At 34.8% G+C, this 27901-nt stretch overlaps 5 protein-coding genes across 13 annotated transcripts; 2 read left to right on the top strand and 3 right to left on the bottom strand.

The window, feature by feature from the left end:
• Positions 1-273: 273 nt before the first annotated feature.
• Positions 274-3198, top strand: LOC104756652 (pentatricopeptide repeat-containing protein At1g22960, mitochondrial). 2 transcript variants are annotated; one of them, XM_010479273.3, is made up of 2 exons: positions 274-2749; positions 2834-3198. In XM_010479273.3, the coding sequence occupies exon 1, from the start codon at positions 364-366 to the stop codon at positions 2617-2619; it is 2256 nt and encodes a 751-aa protein (XP_010477575.2). In that variant the 5' UTR covers positions 274-363; the 3' UTR covers positions 2620-2749; positions 2834-3198. The 2 variants fall into 2 exon arrangements, with proteins under 2 accessions (XP_010477575.2, XP_010477576.2); XM_010479274.3 differs by having other exon boundaries at positions 292-2749; positions 2820-3198.
• Positions 3199-3435: 237 nt separating this feature from the next.
• LOC104756651 (2-oxoglutarate and iron-dependent oxygenase domain-containing protein ICU11) lies at positions 3436-5880 on the top strand. The gene is made up of 9 exons (XM_010479272.3): positions 3436-3927; positions 4011-4058; positions 4153-4329; positions 4432-4582; positions 4688-4774; positions 4869-4993; positions 5150-5268; positions 5392-5503; positions 5590-5880. Exons 1-9 carry the CDS (start codon positions 3613-3615, stop codon positions 5653-5655), a joined length of 1200 nt encoding a protein of 399 aa, XP_010477574.1. The 5' UTR covers positions 3436-3612; the 3' UTR covers positions 5656-5880.
• A 113-nt stretch (positions 5881-5993) lies between these two features.
• On the bottom strand, positions 5994-8890 carry LOC104756650 (thiamine biosynthetic bifunctional enzyme TH1, chloroplastic). 2 transcript variants are annotated; one of them, XM_010479271.3, is made up of 8 exons: positions 8315-8890; positions 8150-8225; positions 7974-8049; positions 7757-7891; positions 7479-7543; positions 7262-7389; positions 6874-7127; positions 5994-6780 (listed from the first exon to the last, which is right to left on the bottom strand). In XM_010479271.3, exons 1-8 carry the CDS (start codon positions 8621-8623, stop codon positions 6252-6254), a joined length of 1572 nt encoding a protein of 523 aa, XP_010477573.1. In that variant the 5' UTR covers positions 8624-8890; the 3' UTR covers positions 5994-6251. The 2 variants fall into 2 exon arrangements, with proteins under 2 accessions (XP_010477573.1, XP_087350547.1); XM_087494421.1 differs by having other exon boundaries at positions 7974-8053; positions 8315-8704.
• Positions 8891-12853: 3963 nt separating this feature from the next.
• Positions 12854-18099, bottom strand: LOC104756649 (uncharacterized). 4 transcript variants are annotated; one of them, XM_010479269.3, is made up of 11 exons: positions 17354-18099; positions 17122-17240; positions 16573-17017; positions 16340-16455; positions 15506-16262; positions 14982-15407; positions 14673-14861; positions 14363-14590; positions 13928-14243; positions 13657-13840; positions 12854-13569 (listed from the first exon to the last, which is right to left on the bottom strand). In XM_010479269.3, exons 1-11 carry the CDS (start codon positions 17567-17569, stop codon positions 13146-13148), a joined length of 3420 nt encoding a protein of 1139 aa, XP_010477571.2. In that variant the 5' UTR covers positions 17570-18099; the 3' UTR covers positions 12854-13145. The 4 variants fall into 4 exon arrangements, with proteins under 4 accessions (XP_010477571.2, XP_087350193.1, XP_087350194.1 ...); XM_087494067.1 differs by having other exon boundaries at positions 14673-14873; positions 17354-17787; XM_087494068.1 differs by having other exon boundaries at positions 13657-13837; positions 14673-14873; positions 17354-17787.
• A 6219-nt stretch (positions 18100-24318) lies between these two features.
• On the bottom strand, positions 24319-27669 carry LOC104756648 (uncharacterized). 4 transcript variants are annotated; one of them, XM_087496251.1, is made up of 9 exons: positions 27119-27669; positions 26910-26997; positions 26727-26792; positions 26573-26638; positions 26412-26477; positions 26187-26274; positions 25153-25395; positions 24867-25055; positions 24319-24776 (listed from the first exon to the last, which is right to left on the bottom strand). In XM_087496251.1, exons 3-9 carry the CDS (start codon positions 26774-26776, stop codon positions 24594-24596), a joined length of 885 nt encoding a protein of 294 aa, XP_087352377.1. In that variant the 5' UTR covers positions 26777-26792; positions 26910-26997; positions 27119-27669; the 3' UTR covers positions 24319-24593. The 4 variants fall into 4 exon arrangements, with proteins under 4 accessions (XP_087352377.1, XP_087352379.1, XP_087352378.1 ...); XM_087496253.1 differs by having other exon boundaries at positions 26187-26335; positions 26408-26477; positions 27119-27654; XM_087496252.1 differs by lacking the exon at positions 26573-26638 and having other exon boundaries at positions 27119-27649.
• Between the last annotated feature and the right edge of the window lie 232 nt (positions 27670-27901).

Raw genomic sequence — 27901 nt, 5'->3', positions numbered from 1 at the left:
TTCATGTGAGATTGTAGCTAACTTGTAAGGCTTAGTCTGATACGGACAAGCACATGAGAATGTTTTTTCCAAAACCAAATCCAAAAAGGCAAACCGGTTACATTGTGGATCGTGGTTAAACCGGTCGGAACCTTTGACTTTAGAATGGAAAGTTGAGCACAGAACCGAAATTAACGATTTTAACCGTGGATTTTATACGGTTAAAGAAACATATCAAACCGGGAGGGAGATTGAATTACGGTTGAACCGGTACGGTTAAGAGAACATTGAGATAAACCCTTATTTTGTGAAGCTCCGGGAGAGTTTGGTTGATCGCCGACGCACGGGAGGAGAGATGGCACCACAAGGCTTCGTGGAGAGTTAATGGCCGCTCCTCCTACCTTGTCAAGGTTTTTTGAAATCATCGATTCCTTTGAGATCCATTTTGGTTCCTATGTGTTCCTCTCTGTTTCTTCAATGATCCTATGTCTCCGTCTCTGTCTCAGAGCTTCGAGATCTTTCTTCTCTATTTCCACTACTACCAACAACTGCAATAACCTCTCACGCTTCCTCTTTCGCTTCACTACTCTTCCTCATTGCGCCGCTGCGTCTTCTTCCTCCTCCAATCTCGAGTCTTATTACGCTAATCTCATTTTGACCTCACACGGAGGAAACAAACCTAATCAGAATCAGAAGTGGACCTCTCATCAGTTTCGTATCCTTCTCACTGATCCAGATTTGCTTGTTAGAGTACTCAATATGATTAGGGCAAAGCCCGAGATCGCGTTTCGTTTTTTCAATTGGATACAGAGGCAGAGCGATGTGAAGCAGTCACGTCAAGCTTTCGCAGCGATGCTTGAGATTTTAGCTGAGAATGATTGGATGAGTGAAGCCTACTTGGTCGCTGAGAGAAGTATCGATCTCGGTATGCACGAAATTGACGATCTTTTGATTGATGGCAACTTTGATAAGCTTATTGCTATCAAGCTTTTGGATCTGTTGTTGTGGGTTTACACTAGGAAGTATATGGCGGACAAGTGTTTGATTAGTTTTGAGAAGATGATTAGGAAAGGGTTCTTACCTAGTGTTAGGAATTGTAACAGTGTTTTGAAAGTTCTTAGGGATTCGAGGTTGATGATGAGTAAGCCACGAGAGGTTTACGGGATGATGGTTGAGAATGGTATCTTGCCAACGGTTATCACGTTTAATACTATGTTGGATTCTTGTTTCAAGGCTGGTCATTTGGAGCAAGTCGACAAGATTTGGTTAGAGATGAAGAGAAGGAATGTTGAATTTAGTGAGGTGACTTACAATATACTGATCAATGGGTTTTCCAAGAATGGTAAGATGGAGGAAGCTAGACGGTTTCATGGAGATATGCAAAGATCTGGCTTCCCTGTTACGTCGTATTCTTTTAATCCTTTGATTGAAGGGTACTGCAAACAAGGTTTGTTAGATGAAGCTTGGGGAGTTACGGACGAAATGGTTAATGTTGGTATTTATCCAACCACAGCCACATATAATATTTATATACGAGCTCTCTGCGAGTATGGAAAGATCGATGATGCCAGACAGGTGTTATCTAGTATGGCAGCTCCTGATGTTGTGTCTTATAACACTTTGATGCATGGGTACATCAAGATGGGGAAGATGGTAGAGGCATCTCTCTTGTTTGATGACTTGAGAGTTGGAGATATCAGTCCCAGTGTTGTCACCTACAATACTCTAATAGATGGTCTTTGTGAGTCAGGGAACTTGGAAGGTGCTCTCCGGTTAAAAGAAGAGATGACGAACCAACTGATATTTCCTGATGTGATTACGTACACGACTCTTGTAAAAGGATTTGTTAAGAATGGGAATCTTTCAATGGCAACCGAGGTTTATGATGAGATGCTGAGGAAAGGAATTAAACCTGATAGATATGCATACACTACAAGGACTGTGGGTGAAATGCGGCTTGGAGATTCAGACAAAGCGTTTCGTCTGCACGAAGAGATGGTTGCAAAGGATCATCATGCTCCAGATCTGATCATCTATAACGTTCGTATAGACGGACTCTGCAAGGTTGGGAATCTGGAAAAAGCGATTGAGTTTCAGCGTAAGATTTTTAGAGTTGGTCTTGTCCCAGATCATGTTACTTACACCACGGTTATTCGCGCTTATTTGGAGAAGGGCCGGTTTAAGATGGCTAGTGATTTGTATGATGAAATGCTGAGTAAATGGTTATCTCCCAGTGTGATTACCTACTTTGTGTTGATTCATGGTCATGCGAAAGCAGGAAGGCTAGAACAAGCCTTACAGTATTCCACCAAGATGAAAAAGAGAGGTGTCCGTCCAAATGTCATGACATACAATGCTCTTATACATGGCTATTGCAGAGCTGGTGATATAGATGAAGCTTACAGACTCTTGTGCAAGATGGAAGAAGAGGGGTTTTCACCGAACAAATATAGCTACACTATGCTTATAAGCAAAAACTGTGAGCTCGAGAAATGGGAAGAGGTTGTCAATTTGTATAAAGAGATGCTAGATAAAGAGATTGAGCCAGATGCTTACACACATAATGCCTTGTTCAAGCATTTGAATAAAGACCACGCGTCACGAGAGGTCGAGTTACTTGAAAAGTTATTACTCAGTTGACAAGGAAGCAAAGGTGGGTGTCTTTGATCATATATTTTTCTTGGAGCTGGCCGGTTTGTCCCTTGAGTGTGCATATTGATCAATATTTACAATTACTGTACACAGCCTAGTTGATCGCTCAGCTTGATTGGTATGTTACAAACTCTTCTCTCTCAGCTTTCATCTAGGCTATCTGTGATTGATTGTAGATTATAATGCAGCTATACGTCTGCAGGGGAAACATACTCTGAGCTCTGGCCAGAATCATCGATCCAATGTTGTTGAAAGCTCATTGCTTTTTAAAAGCTTTAACACTTATTCTTACACAGCAAAGGCAAAGAGAATAGGGAATAAAGAGAAGTGACACATAAATGGTGTTTTGCAAAGGAAGTGAAGTTCACAGTCAGTGAAAGAAGATTTCCTGTGATGTATTGTTTAATTCTTTGGACCAATTTTTGGGAATAGAGAAAGAAAATGTCAAAAGAAAAAAACATAATATTTCATATTTGGGAAGAACAACCAAAAGTACAAAGCTCTGTTTCTCTCTACACTCTTAGCATGTTTTAGGTAAAAAATAAAAACACTAGAATCACTTCTCTCTCTCTCTCTCTTTTGTAAGCATTGCGCTCTGTGTGGCCTCTGTCACATTTATTTCCCACTGTGAATCATTTTGTACAAAATCATGCGTCACTGTTTTTTTACTTACATGATGAAGCATATAACCTAAAGTTTTCCACCAACAACAACATTATACAGATTGATTAGTAAGTATTATTACAGATTAAATTTCGACCAACAACAACAAAAATAAAATCAACGTTTCTAAAAATGGTAGGAGCAAAGAAAGAAACAAATATCAGAAAAGGTCCCACGTTTTTTTTTTTTTTTTTTACTTTGGAGGAGAGGTTCTATAAAAATCCGAAACCCTAACCTCTCAAACAAACCATCTTCATCTTCTTTTTTCCACTCATCCAAACCTAAACCCTAGAATGCGTATCGCTTTCTTGACCCTGAATGTGCAATCAAACTCATCTTAGATCTATGGCTCTCGTTTCTTCCGGAAAACAATCTGAGCAGCAGCAGCAACAAGGAGAACCACCGCGAGCCTCCTCTGGAAACGGCGAGGCAAGATTGAAACTTCGGAGAACCCCTAAAGAAGAACATGAGCCTGAGAACTATGAAGATCTACCTTTGGACTTTAGCCCGTCTCTGTTTAGCTCCCTTGAGCGTTACTTACCTGAGCAGATTCTCAATTCCACTCGAATCGATAAAGCTAGTTTCATGAGAGACCTTCTTCTCCGATACTCCCCTGACACTGAACGAGTTCGGGTAAAAAAAGCTTCTTCCTTTTTACCCATTTCTGAGCTTCTATTACTGTGATTTGAGCTTTGAATTCGTATCTCATGTCCCAGGTTATGAGGCATAACGAATACAGGAAAAAAATCTTGTCTTCTTATCAAGTAAGTTTCTTTTTATCGAGTTGGGGGTTGAAAAGTCTGAATCTTGAATTGGTTGGTTCAATCGTTTTTGATTGTTGTTAATCTGGTTTTGCAGCGTCTGCATGGAGAGATCTATACTCTTGACCCTACAAGTTTCTTTGTGCCTTCGTTTATTAGAGCTTTTACTCAGAAGTCGGAACAGAGTTTTAGGAACATGATGGTTGAGTCCGCTCCTGGGATTTTCACTTTTGAAATGTTTAAGCCACAGTTTTGTGAAATGTTACTAGCAGAGGTATGAATTGACTTTAAAGTTATCGTCTTTTTAATGTTTGGCTATAGCTAAGGTAAGTCGTTGTTTGTCTTTCTTATCAGATTCTTGAATTGATTTTCTCAGGTTGAACATATGGAGAAATGGGTTTATGATTCAAGATCCACAATAATGAGACCTAATACGATGAACAATTTTGGTGTTGTCCTTGATGATTTTGGCTTTGATAGGATGCTTCAGCAGTTGGTTGAGGACTTTTTAAGTCCTATATCTCAAGGTTTAGATTCTAATTGTGATTTGCAGATTTGTGTTCATCATTGCAAGTTTGTTTTTTTTGTTGTGATATGTTTGCTGATGGGCTTGGCTTTCAATCTTGTGTCAGCTCTGTTTCCGGAATTCTGTGGATCCGCTTTAGATTCTCACCATGGCTATGTTGTTGAATATGGAAAAGATAGGGATGTTGATCTTGGTAAGTACGGGGAAGCTTTACATAATGGGTCTCTTCCTTGTTTTTTTTTAGATTTGAACTGGTGGATTATCTAAAATTTGCTTCTTGATTGTAGCGTTCCATGTGGATGACTCAGAGCTTAGTTTGAATGTCTGCTTGGGTAAACAATTTTCCGGTGGGGAGCTGTTCTTTCGAGGTGTGAGATGTGATAGTCATGTGAATTCCGGTAGCAGTGAAAAGGTACTTGTGACACCAACCATCAAGCAGTCAGTGCATATAATGATGTTGTATCAACCACAACGATCTTTATATTGAGTTTAGAACTGATTAGCTTAGTCTGTGCACATTCATAGTTCGTGTAGCCATTAGATTCTTTCTTAACTTGTTCTTCTGTAGGAAGTTTATGATTACTCTCATGTACCTGGCCATGCCATTCTTCATCGTGGACGTCATCGCCATGGTGCTAGAGCTACAACTTCTGGACACCGAGCCAACTTGATTTTGTGGTGTAGAAGGTAAAGTTTTTCAAAAACGTTAAATGCTACATTAGACATCAATGTAAGATAGTTTCATCAGCCAATGTGTTTACATCTCTGATATATGAACCCTTTCATATTTCCCTTTCTTTCTCATTGTAGCTCAACTTTTCGAGAAATGAAGAATTATCAGAAAGATTTTTCAAATTGGTGCGGAGGATGCAAACTTGAGAAAGTGAGAAGACAACGTGAGTCGGTTATTGAAACTAAAGAGGTATGTATATAAATACGGCATTATAGATTATGTGTTGTTACAAGCAATTGTTTTGCTTTCATCTCATGTGTTTTGGTAATTTGCAGATGCTGGCTAGGAGAGCTGCAGAGAAGACACTTGTTGAGCTGGCTTCAAGATCATGTGCCGACTAAACAAAACAAAACAAGGACATGTCAAAAAGCCTTCTTTGTATCAAATCATTTCAGTGGCTATGTGTATAGAGGCAAGTGAAACCGTTTGTTTGTAAGCAAGCATTAGATACCTTTGTCAAGGGTAAATTTTTGTTCCATTTTTCAGATTGCTGTAACAACAATAAATTTCTAAGAGGAGTGAAGAAGCCAAATGAAAAAACACACAAATCAAAAATTCCTATTAAATTATTGGAGAATTATAGAATTGTGGAAGTTTTTGGAAGTAAAACATGAATGAAAAGGTTCATGAGCAGCTGAAATAGCTTTTATTCAGCATCTACGACAAAGGATGAAAATACTTTATTTTAGTCACCAATAATGTAACAGTTATTATTAACTTTTGGCTTTCTCAACACAAAATACATTGTACATAGTGAGAGAGAGTTGCTTGAAAAATCAATTTATGTGAGCACTTGGACAAATGCAAAAATCAATAATATAAGTACAAAGGAAGACGAACTATAAAAGGACCACAACATTTGGTAAATGTGAGAACTGAGAAGCAACATCGGTTGAACGTAAAACTAAAACACCTTACTCAAATATTTTGGTCATCTTCAAACTTCCCTTTTGCTCTCTTCAAGCGTTTTATGCAACTTCTTAGTTTGAGTCAAAACACACTCTTGGTCAAACAAAGCTGACACAACCGCTACACCTTTTAGATTTGGTGTATTGATCTGCATAACAGACCCAGCATTTGAGATTCCAATGCCTCCTATGGCAACCACCGGTAATTTTGATGCCTCACAAACTGTTTTGAGTCCATCAAGCCCTATAGTACGATTATTAGCCTTAGTGTTCGTTGGAAAAACTCCTCCTGATCCAATGTAGTCTGCACCATCTTTCCATGCTTGATGGGCTTGTTCTGGTGTCTTACATGAGACTCCAATGATCTTGTCCGGGCCAAGAAGAGACCGAACTAGATCAACCGGCATGTCAGATTGACCAACATGGACTCCATCAGCATCACAAGCAAGGGCAATGTCGATTCTGTCGTTTATCAACAAACAAACTCCATGGGATCGGCATATGCCAACACATGATTTTGCTTCTTCGAGAAACTCCCGTGTTTCGGCTTCTTTCTCCCTGCAAAAGCACTGAGATGTCATTTGGGCTTTCATAAGAGAGAGAGCAATAAAAAGATTTGAAGCTCCAGATATATAGCAAACATGATCAAACCTCAGTTGTATGATTGTGGCCCCTCCCTCTATAGCAGCTTTCACAGCATCCACAATGGACCGGTTCCATTTTTTGTTCATTCTAGAATCTGTGACAGCATATAGAAACAGGTCATCTGGATTGAATATGCTGCATCGAGAACTTTGGGGATCCTTTTTAAGACTGAAAAAGTGGTCAAAAGGTCCTTGCTTCCCAGTGCCAATGACGATATCTTTGCTGTAATCTAGAGCATTATCAACGAAGCGTTTAGCCACCTGCCAACATCAGAAAGGTCCAGAACAAGATTATTGACCTTGTTAATACAAAATCATAGAGAGCAATGAAGCATAGCATATTATGCAAAGAAATGTTTTGGAAAAGAAGGTTATTTATATATATATATATGTACCTTCACGGCTGAGAGCATGGAAGAGCCTTTGGCAAGCTCTGCTGCAATACATGAAGCCAAAGTGCAACCAGTCCCATGAGTATTTCTTGTAGCTATGCGAGGAGAACGGAGTTCATGAAACTCCTTGCCTAAAAAAAAGGGTTCCACATTATTATAACCACAAATGTCTAAAGTCTGCCAAGATTTATCAAGAGAGACAATATAAGAATAATCATACCATCAAAATAAACATCTACTGAATCTGATGAATCAGGAAGATCACCACCTTTGACAAGTACAAATCTGTTAAAGTAAAGAAAAAGAAGTGGATCAACACCACACAGTAATGCTAATGTAGTAAGCATAACCACATTACAACCAAGCCTAAAATGATTAAACTTTATGCCAAGGAATCCTAAGTAGAAGGATTCTTCTGAATTCGTCCACAGAAGGTTAACTAAGGGATGGCAAGAATAAGAATTGACACTACAGAGAAAAATGAGAGTAAATTGAAACCTAGGACCCATATCATGCAACAACTTTGCTGCAGACCGCATTTCTGCAACAGTCTCAATCTTAACACCACCAAGTAAAGCAGAAGCCTCTTTCACATTTGGGGTTATAATGTCAGCAATTGGCAGTAATCTCTCTCTGCAAAATAAGAAACCATATATCACAAAGAACATAACCAAGTCAAACACAAAAAAAAAAAACAAATGCATATAAGCTTTACCTAAATATAGAGAGAACAGAAGAACCAGCCAAAACATGCCCACTTGTAGATACCATCACAGGATCAACAACCAAAGCTACCTTAACAAAACAAAACTATATTAAGCACTGAAAGACACAACCTTCAAAATCTGAAAAACAGAACACAAAAGTGAAAGTCTTTTTGATTATTTTTACCACGAACTGGGAAATCTGATAGATTTTGAAGAAGAACCTCAACGATTTCAGTAGAAGGAAGCATCCCAGTCTTCACCTGACAAGTTTTGATCAATCATATAAGAGAGTAAGTAATCACTAAAATTGCCCTGTATGAACAGAACAGAAGAAGGGAAGAGAGCTTACGACGTCGAATTCGAAGTCAGAGAGAACGGACTTGAGCTGTTCAGAGACGAACTCAGGAGGAAGAAGATGAACAGATTGAACACCTCGAGTGTTCTGAGCAGTGACGGCTGTTATGACTGAAGCGCAATAAACACCACGAGCCGCGCAGACTTTAAGGTCGGCTTGGATTCCAGCTCCGGCGCCGGAATCTGATCCCGCCACAGTTAAAACCTGCGGTACCTTTCTAACACTCTCCGTCGTCGTCGTAATTGACGCCGTCGTGCTTCTCCAATTCGCCGGCAAACTCCTTATTCCTCCTAAGCTATACATTTCTCCTCCCTTTCTCTGTTTTCGATTATTTTATTATATTTTCTTTTATTTTATTCTCGTGAGTCATCTGACTGTTTTATTGACTTTAATGTGACATAAAATATGTAAATAGAAACAATCCATATTTAAATTACAACAGCATATGCAAATTAATGTTACATAATCTCATTACCAAAAAAAAAAAAAGTTACATAATCTTTACCCAAAACTAAGTAACAAGTATAATTGATAGATTTATACTTGTGGTTCACGAAAAAAAAGATAGATACATTGATAAATTTGAAAGAAGGCTTTATATAATTGATTAATAAGAATTCATACAAGTCTTACAAGACGTTTCAGACTAATTTACAAATCACAAGCTATAATATTTTATTCATTCGGACACACAAGGTATTATAAAAGAAGAACGATACTTGGGTTCACCCTTTATAAAATATGTAAACATTATTATAAAATTAAAAACTTAAACTGTTTTTTAATAAATCCAAACCGACATATATGAAATCTAAATCCTAACTATCTTATTTGTGAACTCAAACCGACATATAATTTCGTTCTAATTGTGAAATCTAAACCCTAACATCTCATTTGTGAACCCAAACCGACATATAATTTTGTTCTACTTGTAAAATCTAAACCCTAACCATCTCATTTGTGAACCCAAATCGACATATAATTTTGTTCTAATTGTAAAATCTAAAATCCTAATCACCTCATTTGTAAATCCAAACCGACATATAATTTTGTTTTAATTGTAAAATCTAAACCCTAACCATTTCATTTGTAAACCCAAACCGACATATAATTTTACTCTAGTTTTAAAAATCTAAACCAAGCCAAATATTTAACTTTCCTTAATTAAAAGTATACAGAATTTGTTTCCTTAATTTGGGTTGCTTTTAATTTAATTTTGATTTATTTTTTAAATAAAATATTAGATGAAAGATTCTGATTGGCTGATAGAAGAGGGGTGAATGGAACCTAAGTATTTCTCATAAAAAAACCAAAACTGTTTTTGTTTTACAAATCAGCATCATGTATCATCAAATCACAGAGCAGCTTACGTTACACATGTAATTATTGTAGATATATCATATGTAAATACAAATGGAAACTATATTCAAAAAATACTTTTATTATATTTCTTTTATTTTATTCTCGTGAGTCATCCTAACTATTTTATTTGACTTTAACGTGACATCTTATTATATAAAGTTTGATGTCAAAATTATTCATTAATAAGATCGTGACATGTGTTAAATATATTGATTAGATGTTGATATGTGTCAAATTTTTTATTTTTTTAATAAATGTAGTAGGACAACTAATTTATATTTACAGAAATTTTATATGTTATATTTTTAAAAAATTTAAATTTTAAAATCAAAAAGAAAACTAACAAAATTAATATATTTTCCATTATATGCTAATTATATTATAAGTGTGTTCTCAATAAATTTGACACATGTAAGCAAATATTTAATTTATCAAGCATGTATATTAATCAATAAATAATGAATAAAAAAGTTAAAAAGAATAACATAAGTTATTTAACATAATTTTAGTCGGATATAAATTATATTTATCGTTGTAAATATAAAATTTTATTGTAAGTAAGTACAATAAACCATGAAAGAATAATGAACTTAAAAATAAAATATTTCAATACATGAAGTGTATTAGTATAGTTTTACATGTTTTATTTTAAAGATTTTAATGCATGTAGTAATATGAGAAACCTAGAAAAAAAATGAGTTTGTATGAGTGAATTTTTGATTAATTGATGAAAATAGACAAAAATATTACTTATGAAATTATGAAATATAGAAGAAAAATATTTAGGATATTTTGGGATTTCCAAAAATTTTGTGGATGTTAACTGGTTTTTTACTGATTATTTTTCTTGTTAAATTTTAAATACTAACCAATATACGTACGTATGATGCTCATATTATTTTTGTTATTAAAATTTTAACTCTAATCCATGAAAAAGTGAATTATGGTTTTACGATGAAATAGATAGTTAAATGTGATTAATAAACTGAATGTCTAACGATGAAATATATTTTAGATTAAAAAACTTTCAAATATTAATATTATCATTTAAGTATATTAGTAATTTTTTATGTTTGATTTATAGTTTCAACACATGTATTCTTATAATGCATATGTTAAAACATAATATATTCGAAATAAATTATAATTTATAGAAAAGAATCTTCAGTTATTTGATGAGAATGTCTCTATATCTTTATATATATATATTTATTTTATGAATTTCACTCATTTAAATTTGATTATGACATGAGGTAAAATTAAAACTTATGAGATAACAACATAACAAATATATATTAAATAATGTTGATTCAGTTTTGTTGCTAATTATATTTTTTTAATTTTTATTTGTATTTTCTATTCTTACTAAGATATACATTTGATATCATGTATTAATTGTGTTTGATATAAAATATTTAGTTCTATGCATTGAGATGAAATGTGTAACTAAACTTAAAATATGGTTTATTATGATGATATAGATATTTAAATGGTACTCCCTGTTCTATAAGAGTTTTTGGGTAAAATAATAAAGATTAATAAACAAGAAATATTATTTCTTTTATAGAACTTTAACCTTAATTTATTAAGCATGTATATTAATCAATAAACAATGAATGACAAAGTTAAAAAGAATAACATAAGTTATTTAACATAATTTTAGTCGGATATAAATTGTATTTATCGTATAAATTTTTATTGTAAGTAAGTACAATAAACCATGAAAGAATAATGAACTTAAAAATAAAATATTTCAATACATGATTTGTATTAGTGTAGTTTTACATGTTTTATTTTAAAGATTTTAATACATGTAGTAATATGAGAAACCTGAAAAAAAAATGAGTTTGTAGGAGTGAATTTTTGATTTATCGATGAAAATTGACAAAAATATTACTTATGAAATTATGAAATATAGAAAAATAATATTTTGGATATTTTGGGATTTCCAAAAATTTTGTGGATGTTAACTGATTTTTTACTGATTATTTTTATTGTTAAATTTTAAATACTAACCAATATACGTACGTATGATGCTCATATTATTTTTATTATTAAAATTTTAACTCTAATCCATGAAGAAGTGAATTATGGTTTTATGATGAAATAGATAGTTAAATGTGATTAATAAACTGAATGTCTAACGATGAAAATTATTTTAGATTAAAAAACTTTCAAATATTAATATTATCATTTAAACAAAATCATTTAAGAATATTAGTAATTTTTTATGTTTGATTTTATAATTTCAACACATGTATTCTTATAATGCATATGTTAAACATAAGATATTCGAAATAAATTATAATTTATAGGAAGGAATCTTCAGTTATTTGATGAGAATGTCTCTATATCTTTATATATGTTTTTATTTTATAAATTTCACTCATTTAAACTTGATTATGACATGAGATAAAATTAAAACTTATGAGATAACAACACAACAAATATATATTAAATAATGTTGATTCAGTTTTTTTTGCAAATTATATTTTGTTAATTTTTATTTGTATTTTCTATTCTTACTAATATATACATTTGATATCATGTATTAATTGTGTTTGATATAAGATATTTAGTTCTATGCATTAAGATGAAATGTGTAATTAAACTTAAAATATGGTTTATTATGATGATATAGATATTTAAATAATACTTCCTGTCTTATAATAGTTTTTGGATAAAAGAATAAAGATTAATAAACAAGAAATATTATTTCTTTCATAAAACTTCAACCAAAAGGAAAATATACTGCATAGTTCAAATAGTCATAATCTGTTATATTAATAAAAATTGTAAATAGAAATTTGAGATAATATTATAAAGTAGAGTAAAAAAAAGCCTTAAACTCTTATATAAAGAAACTGAAAGAGTATTAAAATGAAATATGAGGAATCTATATTTAATATTAAAATGTTACAAAATAAAATCTAAAAGCATATATATTATTAAATTATTATCAATAATTTTTTTTAATTTTTACCCGCATAATAACGCGGATCTTATCCAATAAAATACACAAATTAATGTTACATAATCTCATTACCAAAAAGGATAATGATAGATAATCTTTACCCAAAATTAAGTAACAAGTATTATGATAGATTTATTTATACTTGTGGTTCACGAAAAAAGAAACAATAAATAAAAGAAGATAGATACATTGATCAATTTGAAAGCAAGCTTTATATAATTGATTATTAAGAATTCATATACTGTACATACAAATCTTAAAAGACGTTTCAGACTAATTTACAAATCACAAGCTATAATATTTTTATTCATTCGGACACGCAAGGATTATAAAAGAACCAAAGCTGTTTTTGTTTTACAAATCAGCATCATGCATCATCAAATCACAGAGCAGCTAACATTACACGTGTAATTATTGTAGATATATATCATATGTATATATACAAATGGATACTATACAAGTTACCGAGTTTTGGTTGGTTGGTTTGGTTCAATGTTGCTGCATGAGATGAGTCAACCATAGACCATGAACTCTGACCGAGACACAAGCTACAACACCAAGGGCTCGAGCTGTCTCTATTACCCTCTCTTTCAATCCTCCTCCTCCTACTTTCTTCATCTCTGCTTCCACCAACCTCTTCCCATTTTCACCATTCCCAGCCAACATAGCTCCTCGAGCCGCTTTGTATATACAACCTGTGACTCTTTCATACACTGTGTTGCCTTCTGCCAAACTCTTACCCAATAATCCTTTCATCATGTTCTTCTTCTCTTCATCTTCTTCACTCATTGCTGTCTCAACAATCTCCGTTAGTCCTGCTTCTTCTTTCCCATCTAACACCTCTAACAACTTCTTTGCCATGCTTTCTGTTTCGCTTTCGCTCTTAGCAAGCATTTGACGCCAAATGAGCAAGCTGCATAACACAACAAATACTTTTTAGTTAAAGAGTACTCTTGTTCTCTAAATGAGTCTTTACCATACATAAACCAATCATTCATACCTTGTGGTTACCACAATTATCTTCTGAATTTCGCCTTGGATATCCCTCAGGCGAGAGAGGTTAAGCTGAAAAGTTTCCGGTGTAACTTCTGGTGTTAAACCAGACACCTGAGTCACCAGCTTCAACAATCCGAGCCTCGCTGCCAGATCAACTCTTTCTCCCTTGCATTCTGATACTTGACCTTCTGAACCAAAAAGCATATGAAACTCATAAGTGTATGTATAAGCTAAAAGTATGTACAGTCTTCGCAAAGTTGGGTAACAAGCAATACCTGCAGTGTCCGTAGCAGTTGGCTTGGACGTGGTATTGACTGCAAAGCTTCCACCCGTTTTGAGAGAAATTCCCATGGAGGAGGATCTCTCAACCACATTCAAGGCAGAAAGCGTATTTCTGTGCTCTTCCCACTCGTCTTTGCAAGACAAAAGAGTTGATATCCACCTTCGTGTCACTGGTAGTGATTCGTGGGCTTGAGTGGGAGGTCCATAACGCTTTTCAAAAGCTTGTGTAAGGTAATCAAACCCTGCTGGCCCTTGCAAAAAGGGTTTCATGATTGTTACACGCCCTTTGCCTATCTCTTGCTTAAGCTCCTGTTGGATATGAAACAAAACAATGAAGATATTGATAAGTCCACTAGCAAAGCAAAAAGATCATTTTTCTTTCGTATGTGACCGCTGATGATGAATGAAGAGAACTTGTGGATACAGACCTGAATCTGCTCAAGAACGAAGCGGATCCCCTTGACTATTGCAACAGCACGGAGGTTACCAGATTCATCTTTAACTTGACACAACCTATGAAGTTCCTTGAGTAAATCCCGGTGAGTGCTTTCATTCTCACGGTCATTAGCTGGGGCAGAGAGTTTCCTCAGAGTAGCCAATGCAAACTCAAGCATCTTTCCAAGGTACTCGATATCCAAGGTGCCGGAGTTAAGCAACTACCAAAAAAATCGAAATAAGAACCAAAATATATATAGAAAGGACAGTCACTTAATATGGGACCAAAGAGATGAGGCAAACCTGTGAGAGAATGTCCAGATCGATAGTTTCAGTTATTTCTACTTTCCAGCTATCTGGTACCATTTGGCAAAGTTCGTCACTCACTTCTTTCATAAGGTTAGAGATGCAACTATAGTCTGGCTCCTCCAATTTCATGGATTCCATGACATTATCCCAGAAAGCTCTCTCCATAGTCTCCTTTATCTTTTTCTGCAACACACACTAAAAAAATCAACAACAATGTGGAGAACTGCAGAAGCCATATCTAATCCTCCTAGAGTACAACTTGTCGAAACGCAAACAATGAATGGATATGCAAAGAAAACAAACCTTAAGATTGTCCTCTTCATCCTTGACAGTGGATCCAGGAAACTTGAAATTCCAATCGTGAAGGAACGCATTCACCATCAACTCATTCTGTTTTGAAACCTCATCCACAGTGCCATTACTGACTCTTAAGGGTCCAGATGAAGGTGGAGTATCATCCTTAAATAAAGCACGACTAACACGTTTTGATCCTTCAACACCTACACTATCTTTACTTCTGCTGCTTGAACTAGACACAGACTGAACTGGAGATGAAACTGGACTTGGAGAAAAGAAATATGCGAGTTGGTTAGCCATAGGACTACCATTCTCCTTGGCCTGAAAGTACTTTGTTCTTGTTTCCGACAACGCACTTTCCATACGCACAACTCCAGCAACTCCACTCAGGTGTCGTACTTTCTCCGTTAGAAGTTCTTGATCTTGTGTTACCTACAACAAGAATTCACATTACGTAACAAAAAATATCAAAAAGAGTCCCTTACTTCCCTTACTAACAATAAACAAAGATGATGGTTGAGTAAGCAAACCTGCAACTGAATTGCTTTCTTATCATGAGTGAGCATAGTGCCACCCCCTTCTGGAGTTAGCTTGCATTTTTGAATCATGGAAAGCTCAAGCTGACAAGCCGCTCTTACCAAGTCATCTTCCAACAACCGAGCATCCTTAACTTTCCAAATCACAAATGAATTCAAAAAGGAGCACCATGCCTTATCAAATAAGTCCAACTGAGATCTCAAGGTCCGAATTTTTGATTCTCCACCAGAAACCTCAACAGGACCCTCTTTAATAACCTTTATCAACAACTTAAGCTCTCTCACAAATCCTTTAGACGCGTTATTAAGAGCAGCCTCTTGATCACCTTGGCCGTTAAAAACAGCATCTGGATGGCCGAGTATCATAAATGCAGAGAGAACAACTCTAACAGGATACCTAGACGTCTTCACTGGTGTCCCGGTCACATTCCTAACAGAAGAAACCTTTTTTCCTTTTCTGCTCCTCAAATTACTTGGCGTTACCTTTCTCCTTGGAGTGGCAACTCTTCTAAGAAGGTGATCAATGTTATCCAATCTGGACGGTTGAGAAGCGATGGTAACAACATTTTTAGAAGCTTCTAAGCGAACTTCAAGACGATCTAGCAATGATTTAACCGTTCTAAGAGTAGCAGGAGACTCAATTAGCACCGCAAGCTGCTCAAACGGCAATGACTCGCTAATCTTCAAACCATCATAAGCTTTAGCCAAGTCTAAGGTTGTCCTCTTCTGCCTGACAAAGCACCTCCAACACCTATAAAGTAATACATATTACTATCAAGAAGCTATTAATAGAAAGCATATACATAGAATTATGTAACGCTGTGTTACCTTGAAAGCTTCCTAGAGAGAAGATCAGCATCTTCCTGCATCATATCACAAAAGAGACTAATGGAATCACGTTGTCTTCTTCTCTGACGAAGAAACTCGGATCTATGTCTCTTAGCCTGAATTATTATCAATCAAACACACCAAAAAAGAAACAAAACGTAAGATAAAGAAAACAGAATTACAAATACAAGTTAACACAAAAACTACAAGTAAACACAAAGACCAAAGCTTACTCTTTGCAATTTGTCTTCAAGTTTGTCCCTCATTTTACTTCTCTCCATCTCACGCTGATTAGAAACAGAGTTGGCAACGTGACGTACTTGTTGAACACGAGCACGTGCTTTCTTCTTCTCAGCTTCAAGCAAGCCAAGACGTTTCTTCTCAGCAGCTACACGTTTCTGATTGATCGAAGCACGAACACGTTCCTTGTACTTGCTCTCTCTAGCCATCCTCCTCATCATAGACTGAGACGTTCTCTCTTTAGCACAAGCCCTTTTCTGATGCGACGCCTTTAGTATCTTCATCCTGTTAGCTTCAGCCTTTTGAACACGAGACTCCACTTGTGTTCCAAGCTTCACACGTTCCCTCTCAGACCTTATCTCAACACTCGTTTTCGCCGCTTGTCTTAACTCATCTAACTTCGCTAAACGCATCTGCGCCTTCGCAAGTATCTCCAACCTGACAAAATTTCCCAAACAATCAAAAATAAAACTTCACATACAGAGACAGAGAGAGACTTCGATTGGTAAAGACTCAAGACTTTGAATTGATAAAAATCAAACCTTTTCTGTTCAGCAGCAAGAAGCCTTGCTTCGATCCGTTGGCCAAGTTCTTCATCAGATGATCGTGAAGGGCTTCTAGGTTTGGCACGAGCCTTTCTCGAAACGTTATGATAAAATTGCTAACACATAGACATAGAAAAAAAGGGAAAAAAACAGAATTAAAATAAGTAACAAAAAAAGAGACTTAAGTCATTTCAGGAAAGAGAGAGAAGAGAAGAGAGAAGAGAAGAACCTGTCTTCGAAGATGGGCATGAAGAAGCTTGTCTTCAATATCTTGAACAGAAGATACAGTCTTCTTATTACTACTATTACTACAGTCAGACAAAAGCCTCTCACGAATCCTCCGTGGTACTCTCATCATCATCACCGCCGGAGTATTATTCTTATTATTAATAACCTCCGGAGAAATTTCCAAAACCATCGCTTCCCCTCGATCTTTCTCCTCCATACCTTCGATCAATCAGTGAAACCAATCTCGATCAACGAATCTTTTTTATATCCAACCGAAAATTTCAGAGATGAAAAAATCTCTGAAAACAAGAAAGAAAAGAAGTTGCTTTGTGTATTTTCTTTCTTTCGCTTCTTTTTAATAACTAAATAAAAAAAAAAGTCAGTTTTGTTTTATAAAAAAAATTTTAATAAGAAAAAGAAAAGAAAAATACTAACAAAGAACTGTGTTTGGTCACAAAACGTGGATCGAAACTAAACACGACACGTCAGCGAGGAACCGAACCGTGTTTGTTTGACTAAAATGACGTTAATACCCCTATTGTTGTAGCAGAATTTTCTGACGCTACCTACTTCTCTGATCTCTCTCTCTACTGATTAAAAACTTCTAGAAATAATTTATTTTTACCCACATTCTCGCATGATCTATATCTTATTATGGAAAATGGTATAATTTTAGTATTAATTGACAGCTAAACTAATCATCAGATTTTTAGATTATAAACCAACGTGATCAAAAAAGTTCTCCACTCCTCTTTCGTTTACCACGACAACACGGTTTATATGTTTTCTCGAGCAGCTGGTTTTGAGTGAGGATGTAAACAAAAAAGGTCGTTGGAAGTTTAGATTAGAAGACTTTAGTGGTGGTGGCATGATGTATGCCATTTTTTGCGTTAACAAGCAAGCAAACGTTTTTTTGTTTGTTTTGTTATCTTTATTTATTAGAAAGGATCTTACTAATTTAATTTGTATTTTATACAATCATAATCTACCGATCGTAACGCATATAATATAGTTATTTAATAAATTTCAGTTTGTATGATTGCTTTCATCCACGATCAAACAAAAATAAGTGTATCTTCATGGGAATTGAATCTCGAAACTATGGTATGATTGTTAATCTCTAGACCAACAACGAAACTAATTACAAAAGGCCAAAGTGCATTATACGAACAATTTTGTTAATTCATGGAGGATTCCATGGTAATTTGAAAGTTTGATTTTTAATCGACAGTTGTCATTTTAATCTATATCTCCATATACTAATAATTAAGATAAAAGTTTTATAATAGGTTATATATAAGAGGGATTAAATGCTTTTTAAAGTTTTATACATGATTTGGACCTTTTATCTAATATGATTCACTCAAATTTTATGTACCGGAAGGATCACAACCAAAAAAAATTGAAAATTTTTTTGGTGGAAGAAATTTATTAATCAACTTGGCTTTAAAGGCTATTCCACTTGTCACTATTCAAAGATTCGAGTTTTTGAGCTTTTGAGTAACAAACCTTGGTCACCCGTATAATGCAAAAGCACTTAGGTATTATCTTTATAAGAATGTAACACTTCAATTTCTGCGACCTTCTTTGCGTAGACTTGTCATCAAAATTCAAATGTATCAAGTTTATAAAAGTATATTGAGGATTGGTTCTAATTATATATAAACTAATTAAGACGTATGAATTGTTTTTAACGAATTTTGTTTTTTGTTATATATAAACTTACACTAACATATCAATGGATGAAATGCGATATATTGAATATGCAAATGATTGAGAGTTAACTCGATATAATTCTCCATCGTATATACTAAAGAAGCCGAAAAGCATATTAACTCACTATATATTTTGATCGTAAAGAAAAGAAAATTAGTTTCGATAGAATGTTTGTTGGTGATAGGAGGAGTATCTTTTGTCCACCCACGTTTAGGTACTTGAGCTATCGAGAAAGAGGATTTGCTTGTAACTGATCAAACTCCACACTACAATAAAACAGTCTTACGTACGTCTGTAGTAAACCAATCTGTCTTTTCGATTAATACGTTATACCCAATACAATAGTTGTAGCAAATAAAACGTAGTTTGGCTTTATTTGACAAAATAAAATTTTGTACAATGACATTCTGATGCTTAAATCATAATGGGATTAAGTGGAGAGTAACATGAAAAGCTACCGAATTACCAAATTGTGAGACATATGATGATAATATATTTGAGCGTATTTAAATATTGTAGTGAGGTTTTAATCGAGTATTGATACCAGATTACTGAATTGTGAGGCAAATGAATGGTTCACTTGTCAATAATTTCATGATTTTTCACATAGTGTGTAGACGTGTGTAAACTACAACACTTATGTGAAATCATGGAAACGTGTGTAAGTGTTTCAACACAAACTTTATATCTGATGGATGGTGAGATGCTTAAATCTTTTCTTAGCTTAGTTCAGTAATTTAATTTTTTTACAAAAACAAATAGTATTAATCATTGAAAGTCTTAAGACATTATTAAGCAGAAAAACATAGCAGAGATAAACAACACAAACGGCTAAACACACTTTCCATACAACTCTCTTTTAGTCATTAAAAGTAGCAAGGACAACACACAAATACCAAATTCTAGAAATTTGTGTTATACTAATCGCAAGGACAACTCTCTTTTAGTCATTAAAACTTCTAGAAAATTTTATTTTACCCACATTCTCGCATGATCGATCTTATAATGGCAAATAATAGTATAATTAAAGTTTTAAAAGTTATACTAATCGACAGCTAAACTAATCATCAGATTTTTAGATGAAAAATACTTAAGTTCTAGTATTGTCCTAGATGAAAAATACTTAGAGGTGAACCTTTGTATTCACCAGTTCCTCTTTCAACCAATCAGAATATTTTATCTAATATATCATTTAAAAAATAAGTCAAAATTAAATTAAAAAAGTAAAACAAATTAAAGAAACAAATTCTGTATACTTTTATTTAAGGAAAGTTAAATATTCGTCTGGTTTAAATTTTACAATTAAACTAGTTTATATATCGGTTTGGATTTATAAGTGAGAATTAAGGTTGGAGAGATGATTTTTAAATCCATATAGAATTTTAAATTTTAAAAATCAAAACACATGGATTTTGAAATAACATGTTTTATCTTTGGATTTGAATCCTTCTATTTTACACTTTCGAATCCATTCAAATCCATTTAAAACATAATATGGATTTGGAAATCTAAAAACAAATCATTAAATGAATAACATGGGATTTTAACAAATATTTGTAAATCATAGAACCAATAACACATAATTTTGATAAATATTTTAAAATCAATGATTGAATAACACATGATTTTTGTTTGGATTTCCAAATCCATTAAAATCATAGAACCAATAACCCCCTCTTAGATTTTACAATGAAAATGAAATTATATGTCGGTTTGAATTTACAAATGAGGTGGTTAGAGTTTAGATTTTACAATTAGAACTAAATTATGTCGGTTTGGGTTTACAAATGAGATGGTTAGGGTTTAGATTTTACAATTAGAACGAAATTCTATGTCGGTTGAATTTACAAATGAGATGGTTAGAGTTTATATTTTACGATTAAAGTGAAATTATATATCGGTTTGGGTTTACAAGTGAAATTATATATCGGTAGGGGTGTTGATCAGGCTGGCCCAAGCCGGTCCTAAAATATATGTCCAGAAAAAATTGGGTCTTTTGGATTCAGCATGTTTGGACTATAAGATTTTTCAAGCTTATTCCGACCGGGGTCGGACAAGAGTATGATAATATATCTTTTGAATTTGAATTTTTGAATTTGTTTATAAATTTGAATTTTTCTCATCTCTATAAATCTCATTTTTATTCTCTCACTAGTGAAATTATTTTTTAATTCGCATTTCCTGCTTTATAATAATATACTAGATTAAGACCCGTGCTAGAGCACGGATTGAAATTCATTTTATTTATATTATATTTTTTATATAAAATATGATTTATGTTATTGTTTTAAAAAGTTTTTTTTGGATAAAATATTATGCAATAAAATCATATGCTAAATATGAAGGATTGAAAAAAATTACCTATCTTGTAAGTTTTATATTGTTAATGATTTTAGATAAGTATCCGTGTTATAACACTGGTTAAATTTTATTTTCTAATCTATCTTATAACTCACTATTTAACTTGTAACCAATCAATCTATCAATTTCGTAATCTATCACTTTCGTAATCTATCTTTGGTTAACGTTGTGGTTTATCGATAAAATATGTTTAAAATAAATTTGTAATATTACGTTTAAATATCTTTGGAAACAACGTGATATAAGACAAATCTTCCAAAAATACAGTTTGGGATATCCATGATTTTATTTGTTACCATTAATATATTAATTATCAATTTAGAATATCCCTAATATTTAGGTGTAACCATTAATATTAATATATGGATTAATCTATAACATATCTATAACCTATTTGTAACAATTTGTAATCATTTATTAAAAATATAAAGTCTACAAAAACTTTTTGTGTACTTCCCTTTTACTAAAAAGAGGATTTTGTTTTTATAAACAAAAATACTTAAAATAAAATTAAAAAGATAGGGATACATTAATTAATTTGTCCTAATATTCGTTTCCATATCTAATATATATATATATACATCTTTATTAATATTACATAGTTAAATACTTAAAGTTAATCTTATCGTTTGTCAATATCTCCCGTCGTCATTACAAATAAAGTTTTTAACGAACAAATTAATAGTATATATATATATAAAAAAAAAAAATTATAAATTATACATACTAATTTCTGCAGTTTAATTACCTTCTTACAAATAAAAAACGAAAATACTCTCACAATTTTCATAAATATTATTTAATAACCAAGGGTGACAGGATCAGCCAACTCCGTAGCTTCTGCATGATGAAAAGTGAAGTTCACACCTCAGGCAGTTAAGGAAGCTTGTGAAAAGGATCAGAAACGAAAGACCGAGAAGGGCTTAGAAAATGAGAAAAATGGTGGAGCTTGGGGTTTATTCTGCTAGTCTAAAGACAAAAACTACTTCTTGTTGGCTAATGGAAGGATATGTCAGTCAGTATGACATTAATTTACCTGGTGAGATCTGTGATATGGTCATAATAATGTTGCTGACTTTGTGTTGTATCAAATATACGAGATTGATTTTCTCTCGAGTTTGATCAGGAGAGAAACAGAATTGAGAAAATATCTTCATTCAAGTGTTAATGAACTGTACACAAGTTCTTAAATACATGAACTAAACCGAAACTAATCTAAATCAATTTAAACCAATCTAGTTTAACCTATATATGATATCTAATACTCCCCCTCAAGATGGAAGTCTCTGCCATCTTGGACATAAATAACTGCATATGTGTGTGAGACTTCCATAACCTCCTTAACGACAAAAAACGACTATGTGAACTTGAGGGATATGAGACTGAGAACAAAATGAAATCTCGTGGTCTTGGTCTTGAGACACTTCTTGTCCAATAAAGCAGATGATTAAACTGATGCAAAACAATCTCCCCCTGTCTTGGATCAGATGAGAGCAACCGCAAGTGAGGCCTCCATCTCATCTCATGAACAACTTCAAGTAGAAAAACTCTATTGTACAATGTAGAAGAACATATGGGAAACTCGTTCTAAGTATGTGGAGGACGAAGCAACCATCTCCTTTGTCACTATGAACCACTGAAATGAAGAGAAAACCAAGGAGTCTCCATGTGCTAGTAACACTGAGATCAACTTTAACTCTCAATGCCATGACATCTGTTTCCATCAAAGCGCAACACCAACAGAGATTTGATCGAACTCCTTGAAAGCAGAATAAACTAATCTGATGGCGCAAAGATGTTGTGAGTGTGAAAAAGTTTGAGCAGAGCTCCCCCTGACTTGGAGTGAACTTATAAACCGTGACACCATCATGAATAGCCTAAAAATACGTTGCTCCATTATATCAACAACTACATCCAACTGAATTAATCTCACTGCAACAGGATCAACGATATCACACAACACCCAACAGCTAGTGGCTTGACAAAGAGACTTAAGCTTCTGGCCAGGACAAATGAGTCTTTGAACATCTTGTGAGCGATGAGAATAAACTACCAAAGTTCCAGCACTATGCAACAGTCCACAGCAATTCCATATGCAAGATTCTGGCCAAGACTTGCTAATTAGCCCCCCCTCTCGAGGAACAACTAAGATAATTCCAGAATCTATCAATATTACTCCATAAGCAAGATTCATACTGAGAAAGAGCAATATCCATAGCAAACAGCTTCACAGAAGTGAAAGAATCCCCTTATAACTATCTAACAAAAGCTCCCCCTTCCGATGAGTATATCTACTTGTCAAGTATCTCCAGAACACATTATTAACGACAACATATAGTGTTCCAGAATCCACAATCCCAGAGAGCAAGGTCAGAGAAAACATGTACTAACCACATTAGATTGCTAATCTGGTGGTCGTGGAAGAGAGTTGTATAAGAACACCGGCTCGATCATCAAGTGCAGCCATGAAATTTTTGTTGCAGTCAACGTCTCAACAACAACAAACGTTCCTTGAGGCTTACATGAATCAGCCACTGGATCTATCACAGAAGCAAACGACAGTCAACACGTCGTGATAAAGCTAAGCAACGCATATGAAGAAGCTAAACCGAGATCTGAATCATCAACAAGCTTCCTCCAGCTGAACAAACGTGATATGGAACTAGTACTTGCAATCCTTTTAGACTCAGAAAAATCAGAAACTCATAGCAAGCCTCACCACATGCATGCAAATATCATCCCTGACTTTGCGCCTAAGAAGGTACAGTATGTATAGAAACTAGCTAGGTTGACAAATTTCTGGTTTACAAACAAATGAATCAAAGCCTCAAAGCAAAGGTTATCTTCTAAGCTTCTGCTGAAGATGCTCCTTATCAGTAAACACGCAAGTTGAAAATTAAATGTGTAGCGTAGTTGTTAAATTGTCACCTGTAAGGTTCAGAATCATCGTAGCTAAAAAACAAATTGTCACTTGTTACATTTGCAAAAACTGTAGCTAAAAAACAAAATTCTGATTATCAACTCATAAGCTCACTCTCTATCAACTCATAAGATCAACAAATTTCTGATTATCAACTCATAGCTAAAAAGATCAACAACTCATAAGCTCACTCTCTATCTATCCTTGTTAACAACCTTTAACGATTCCAGAATCACTCTCCTTGTCAACCAAAAATTCCAGAATTGTGAAGCCTCTTTACCATGGAGGAGTTCCGAGGGAAGAGAGAGACGCCATATTCAGTTTTCAAGAATGTGAGACAACGATCTTCATATATTTTCATCTTCTTGTCAGCCTTGATGAAGAAGGGCATTCTCTCTGCTGAAGAGAGAGATGTCCATCTCTCAACCTGTATACAAAAACAGAGGTAAAATGTAATGTTAGCTATTTCAAAATGAGAGAGAGAGATCAAAATCAGAGAGAGAGAAAGTAGACTCACAAAAGAACGAACATCATGTGCTATGTTATTCTCAGAGAGAAAAGTGGTCAACCCAGTAGCTACGGGTGAGTCATCAGGAAGCGGTTGAGAGTTGATATGATTCTCCTCATACTCGGCCAATCTCTTAGAGGCTAAGAGATAATATGGCTTCTTCTGCCTCTCAGTCAAGTATTGCCACTTTGTTTCAATCTGATTCAAACAGAAAAAGCATAGAATTTGATGTTTAGGGGAAAAAATATGAAGCCATCAATTGGAAGATCAGAAGAAGAAGATATGACACTCTTACCATAGAAATATCAATATCAGAAGAAGTACGAAACTCCATTGCAAGGAAGATGAGGAAGGGAGTTAGGGCAGAATTCTCATCGACTTCTTCATCAATTTTATCATCAGTTTCTTCATCTTCTTCCTCTGGCCAGAAAAGGTGTTCTTTGTAGTTGCTTTCACTGTACATGAAAGCAGCTGCAAAGTAACACAGTCTCGCATAGATGGATAAGGAGCACCATCTAAGAGTAGCAGCTTTTAGAGCCTACAAAAAAAAAAAAGATACGAGCTTACTTACACATCAACACGAGCTTACTCACACATCACATATCAACACACATGAAGCTTACTCACACATCACACATCAACACGAGCTTACTCACACATCAACATCAACACAGCTTACTCACACATCAACACACATCAACACGAGCTTACTCACACATCAACACGAGCTTACTCACACATAAACACATCAACACATATCAACACATCAACACGAGCTTACTCACACATCACACATCAACACATCAACACGAGCTTACTCACACATCAACAACATCAACACGAGCTTACTCACACATAAACACATCAACACATCAACTCATCAACACGAGCTTACTCACACATCACAATCACACATCAACACACAACACGAGCTTACTCACACATCACACATCAACACACATCAACACGAGCTTACTCACACATCAACACATCAACACGAAGCTTACTCACACATCAACACACATCAACACGAGCTTACTCACACATCAACACATCAACACGAAGCTTACTCACACATCAACACACATCAACACGAGCTTACTCACACATAAACACGAGCTTACTCACACATAAACACATCAACACGAGCTTACTCACACATCACACATCAACACACAAGCTTACTCACACATCAACACACAAGCTTACTCACACATCACACATCAACACACATCAACACGAGTTTACTCACACATCAACACGAGCTTACTCACACATCACACATCAACACGAGCTAATAAAAAATTATCAAGTTGAGAAAAATCTCACATCCGTAAAGTTCTGGTTCTGGTTCTGGGAGTGATTCTTGGTGAAGTCTTCCATGAAAATGAAAAAAGCAGTACGAATCCTTCGGAGCCTATAGGAAACAAAAACAAACAGGTTTGTTCAGCGTTTGATTCAGGCAGCGTTTGATTCAGCTAAAGCTATAGCAAGGCAAATCGTAACAATTTTTTTGAAAAAAAATTGGAAGAAGAAGACGAAGCAGAGACTCACTCTGAACTCGATTCACGCAAATTAGCGTTTGGTTCTTCTTCTCCATCCATCGATTGTGCTTGTCTCCTTCGATGCAGAGAAAACAAAAAAAATCAGAGCGGAGAAGAAGAAGAAAAAAACTGATATCAGTAGAAGACGAAGAAGGCGAAGAGGAGACTTACTCTGAACTCGATTCACGCAAATTAGCGTTTGCTTCTTCTTCTCCATCCATCGATTGTGCTTGTCTCCTTCGATGCAGAGAAAAAAAAAAAATCAGAGCGGAGAAGAAGAAGAAGAAAAAAACTGATATCAGTAGAAGACGAAGAAGAGACTTACTCTGAACTCGATTCACGCAAATTAGCGTTTGGTTCTTCTTCTCCATCCATCGATTGTGCGTTTCTCCTTCGATGCAGAGAGAAAAAAAAAAACTGAGCGGAGAAGAAGAAGAAAAAAACTGATATCTCATACCTAATTAGCCTATCAGAAGATTATAAGGAAGAAGACGAAGCAGAGACTTACTATGAACTCGATTCAGAGCAAATTAGCGTTTGCTTCTTCTTCTCCATCCATCGATTGTGCTTTTCTCCTTCGATATTGTGATTTTCTCCTTTGATGCAGAGAGAGAGAAAAAAAAATCAGAGCGGAGAAGAAGAAAAAAACTGATATCAGTGGAAGAAAAAATTAAAATCAGCCAGAAAAAAAAAAAAAAAGAACAAGGGGAAAATCACCTTATAATGGAGAGGGAGAGACAGCAGTAGAGTGGGGAGAAAGATTGTAATTTGTAGGGTTTTTTTAGGCGGGATCTTAAATCATAAAATGCCACGTCATCCTTCACACTAAGCCGGAACCTCGATCGCTTCTCTCCTCCGCCCCCAAGGGTCACCTTCCCGCGGCCATTCTTCCTCTTCCGACAAGCTCGACGCTTTCTCATTTGCAACGGACGCATCTAAAGGAGGTCGATCTCCCTTAACAACGGACGCAACGGCCTTTCTATTTAACCCCCAAGACATGTTCTCTCTCTCTCTCTCGGCGCCTTGCTATCGAGTTAATACAAGCTCTTCTTCCTCTTCCGGCTATCTTTCTCATTACCAACGGACCCGACGGAAACGCGGCCGCGAAAATGGAGGCTGACCGTCACAGTAACGGTGGTGATCGTCTCTCTATCTAACACACATGTACTTTGCCCTCTTATCTCTTATGCGTGCGGCGGCTTTTTGCTCTCAGGTTTAAAAAGTAACACACCAATTTGCACTGTATATGTTCTAATTTAGCTCTTTTTAGGTTTTAGCTTTACAGGGCATTTAGTGGGCTTTAATTTAACTTCACATTGGCCCATTTCTGAATCTGGCTCTCGTTACAACCCTAGTCCAGTTATTGGATGGAAACACTTGGGGGTGTATTGAACTTGATATTCTTAGAGATTTGCTGGGATTTTAATATTTTAGAATTTTGAGAGATTTGACTGTAATTTTAGGAGATTTGATTATTGAATTTAGAATTTTAGGATTTGT

This window comes from Camelina sativa, chromosome 17, assembly GCF_030686135.1.
Source record: "Camelina sativa cultivar CO46 ecotype springtype chromosome 17, ASM3068613v1".
Classification (NCBI taxonomy): Eukaryota; Viridiplantae; Streptophyta; class Magnoliopsida; order Brassicales; family Brassicaceae; genus Camelina; species Camelina sativa.
The sequence above is the reverse complement of the archived record's forward strand: the minus strand, read 5'-3'. Positions and strand labels throughout refer to the sequence as shown.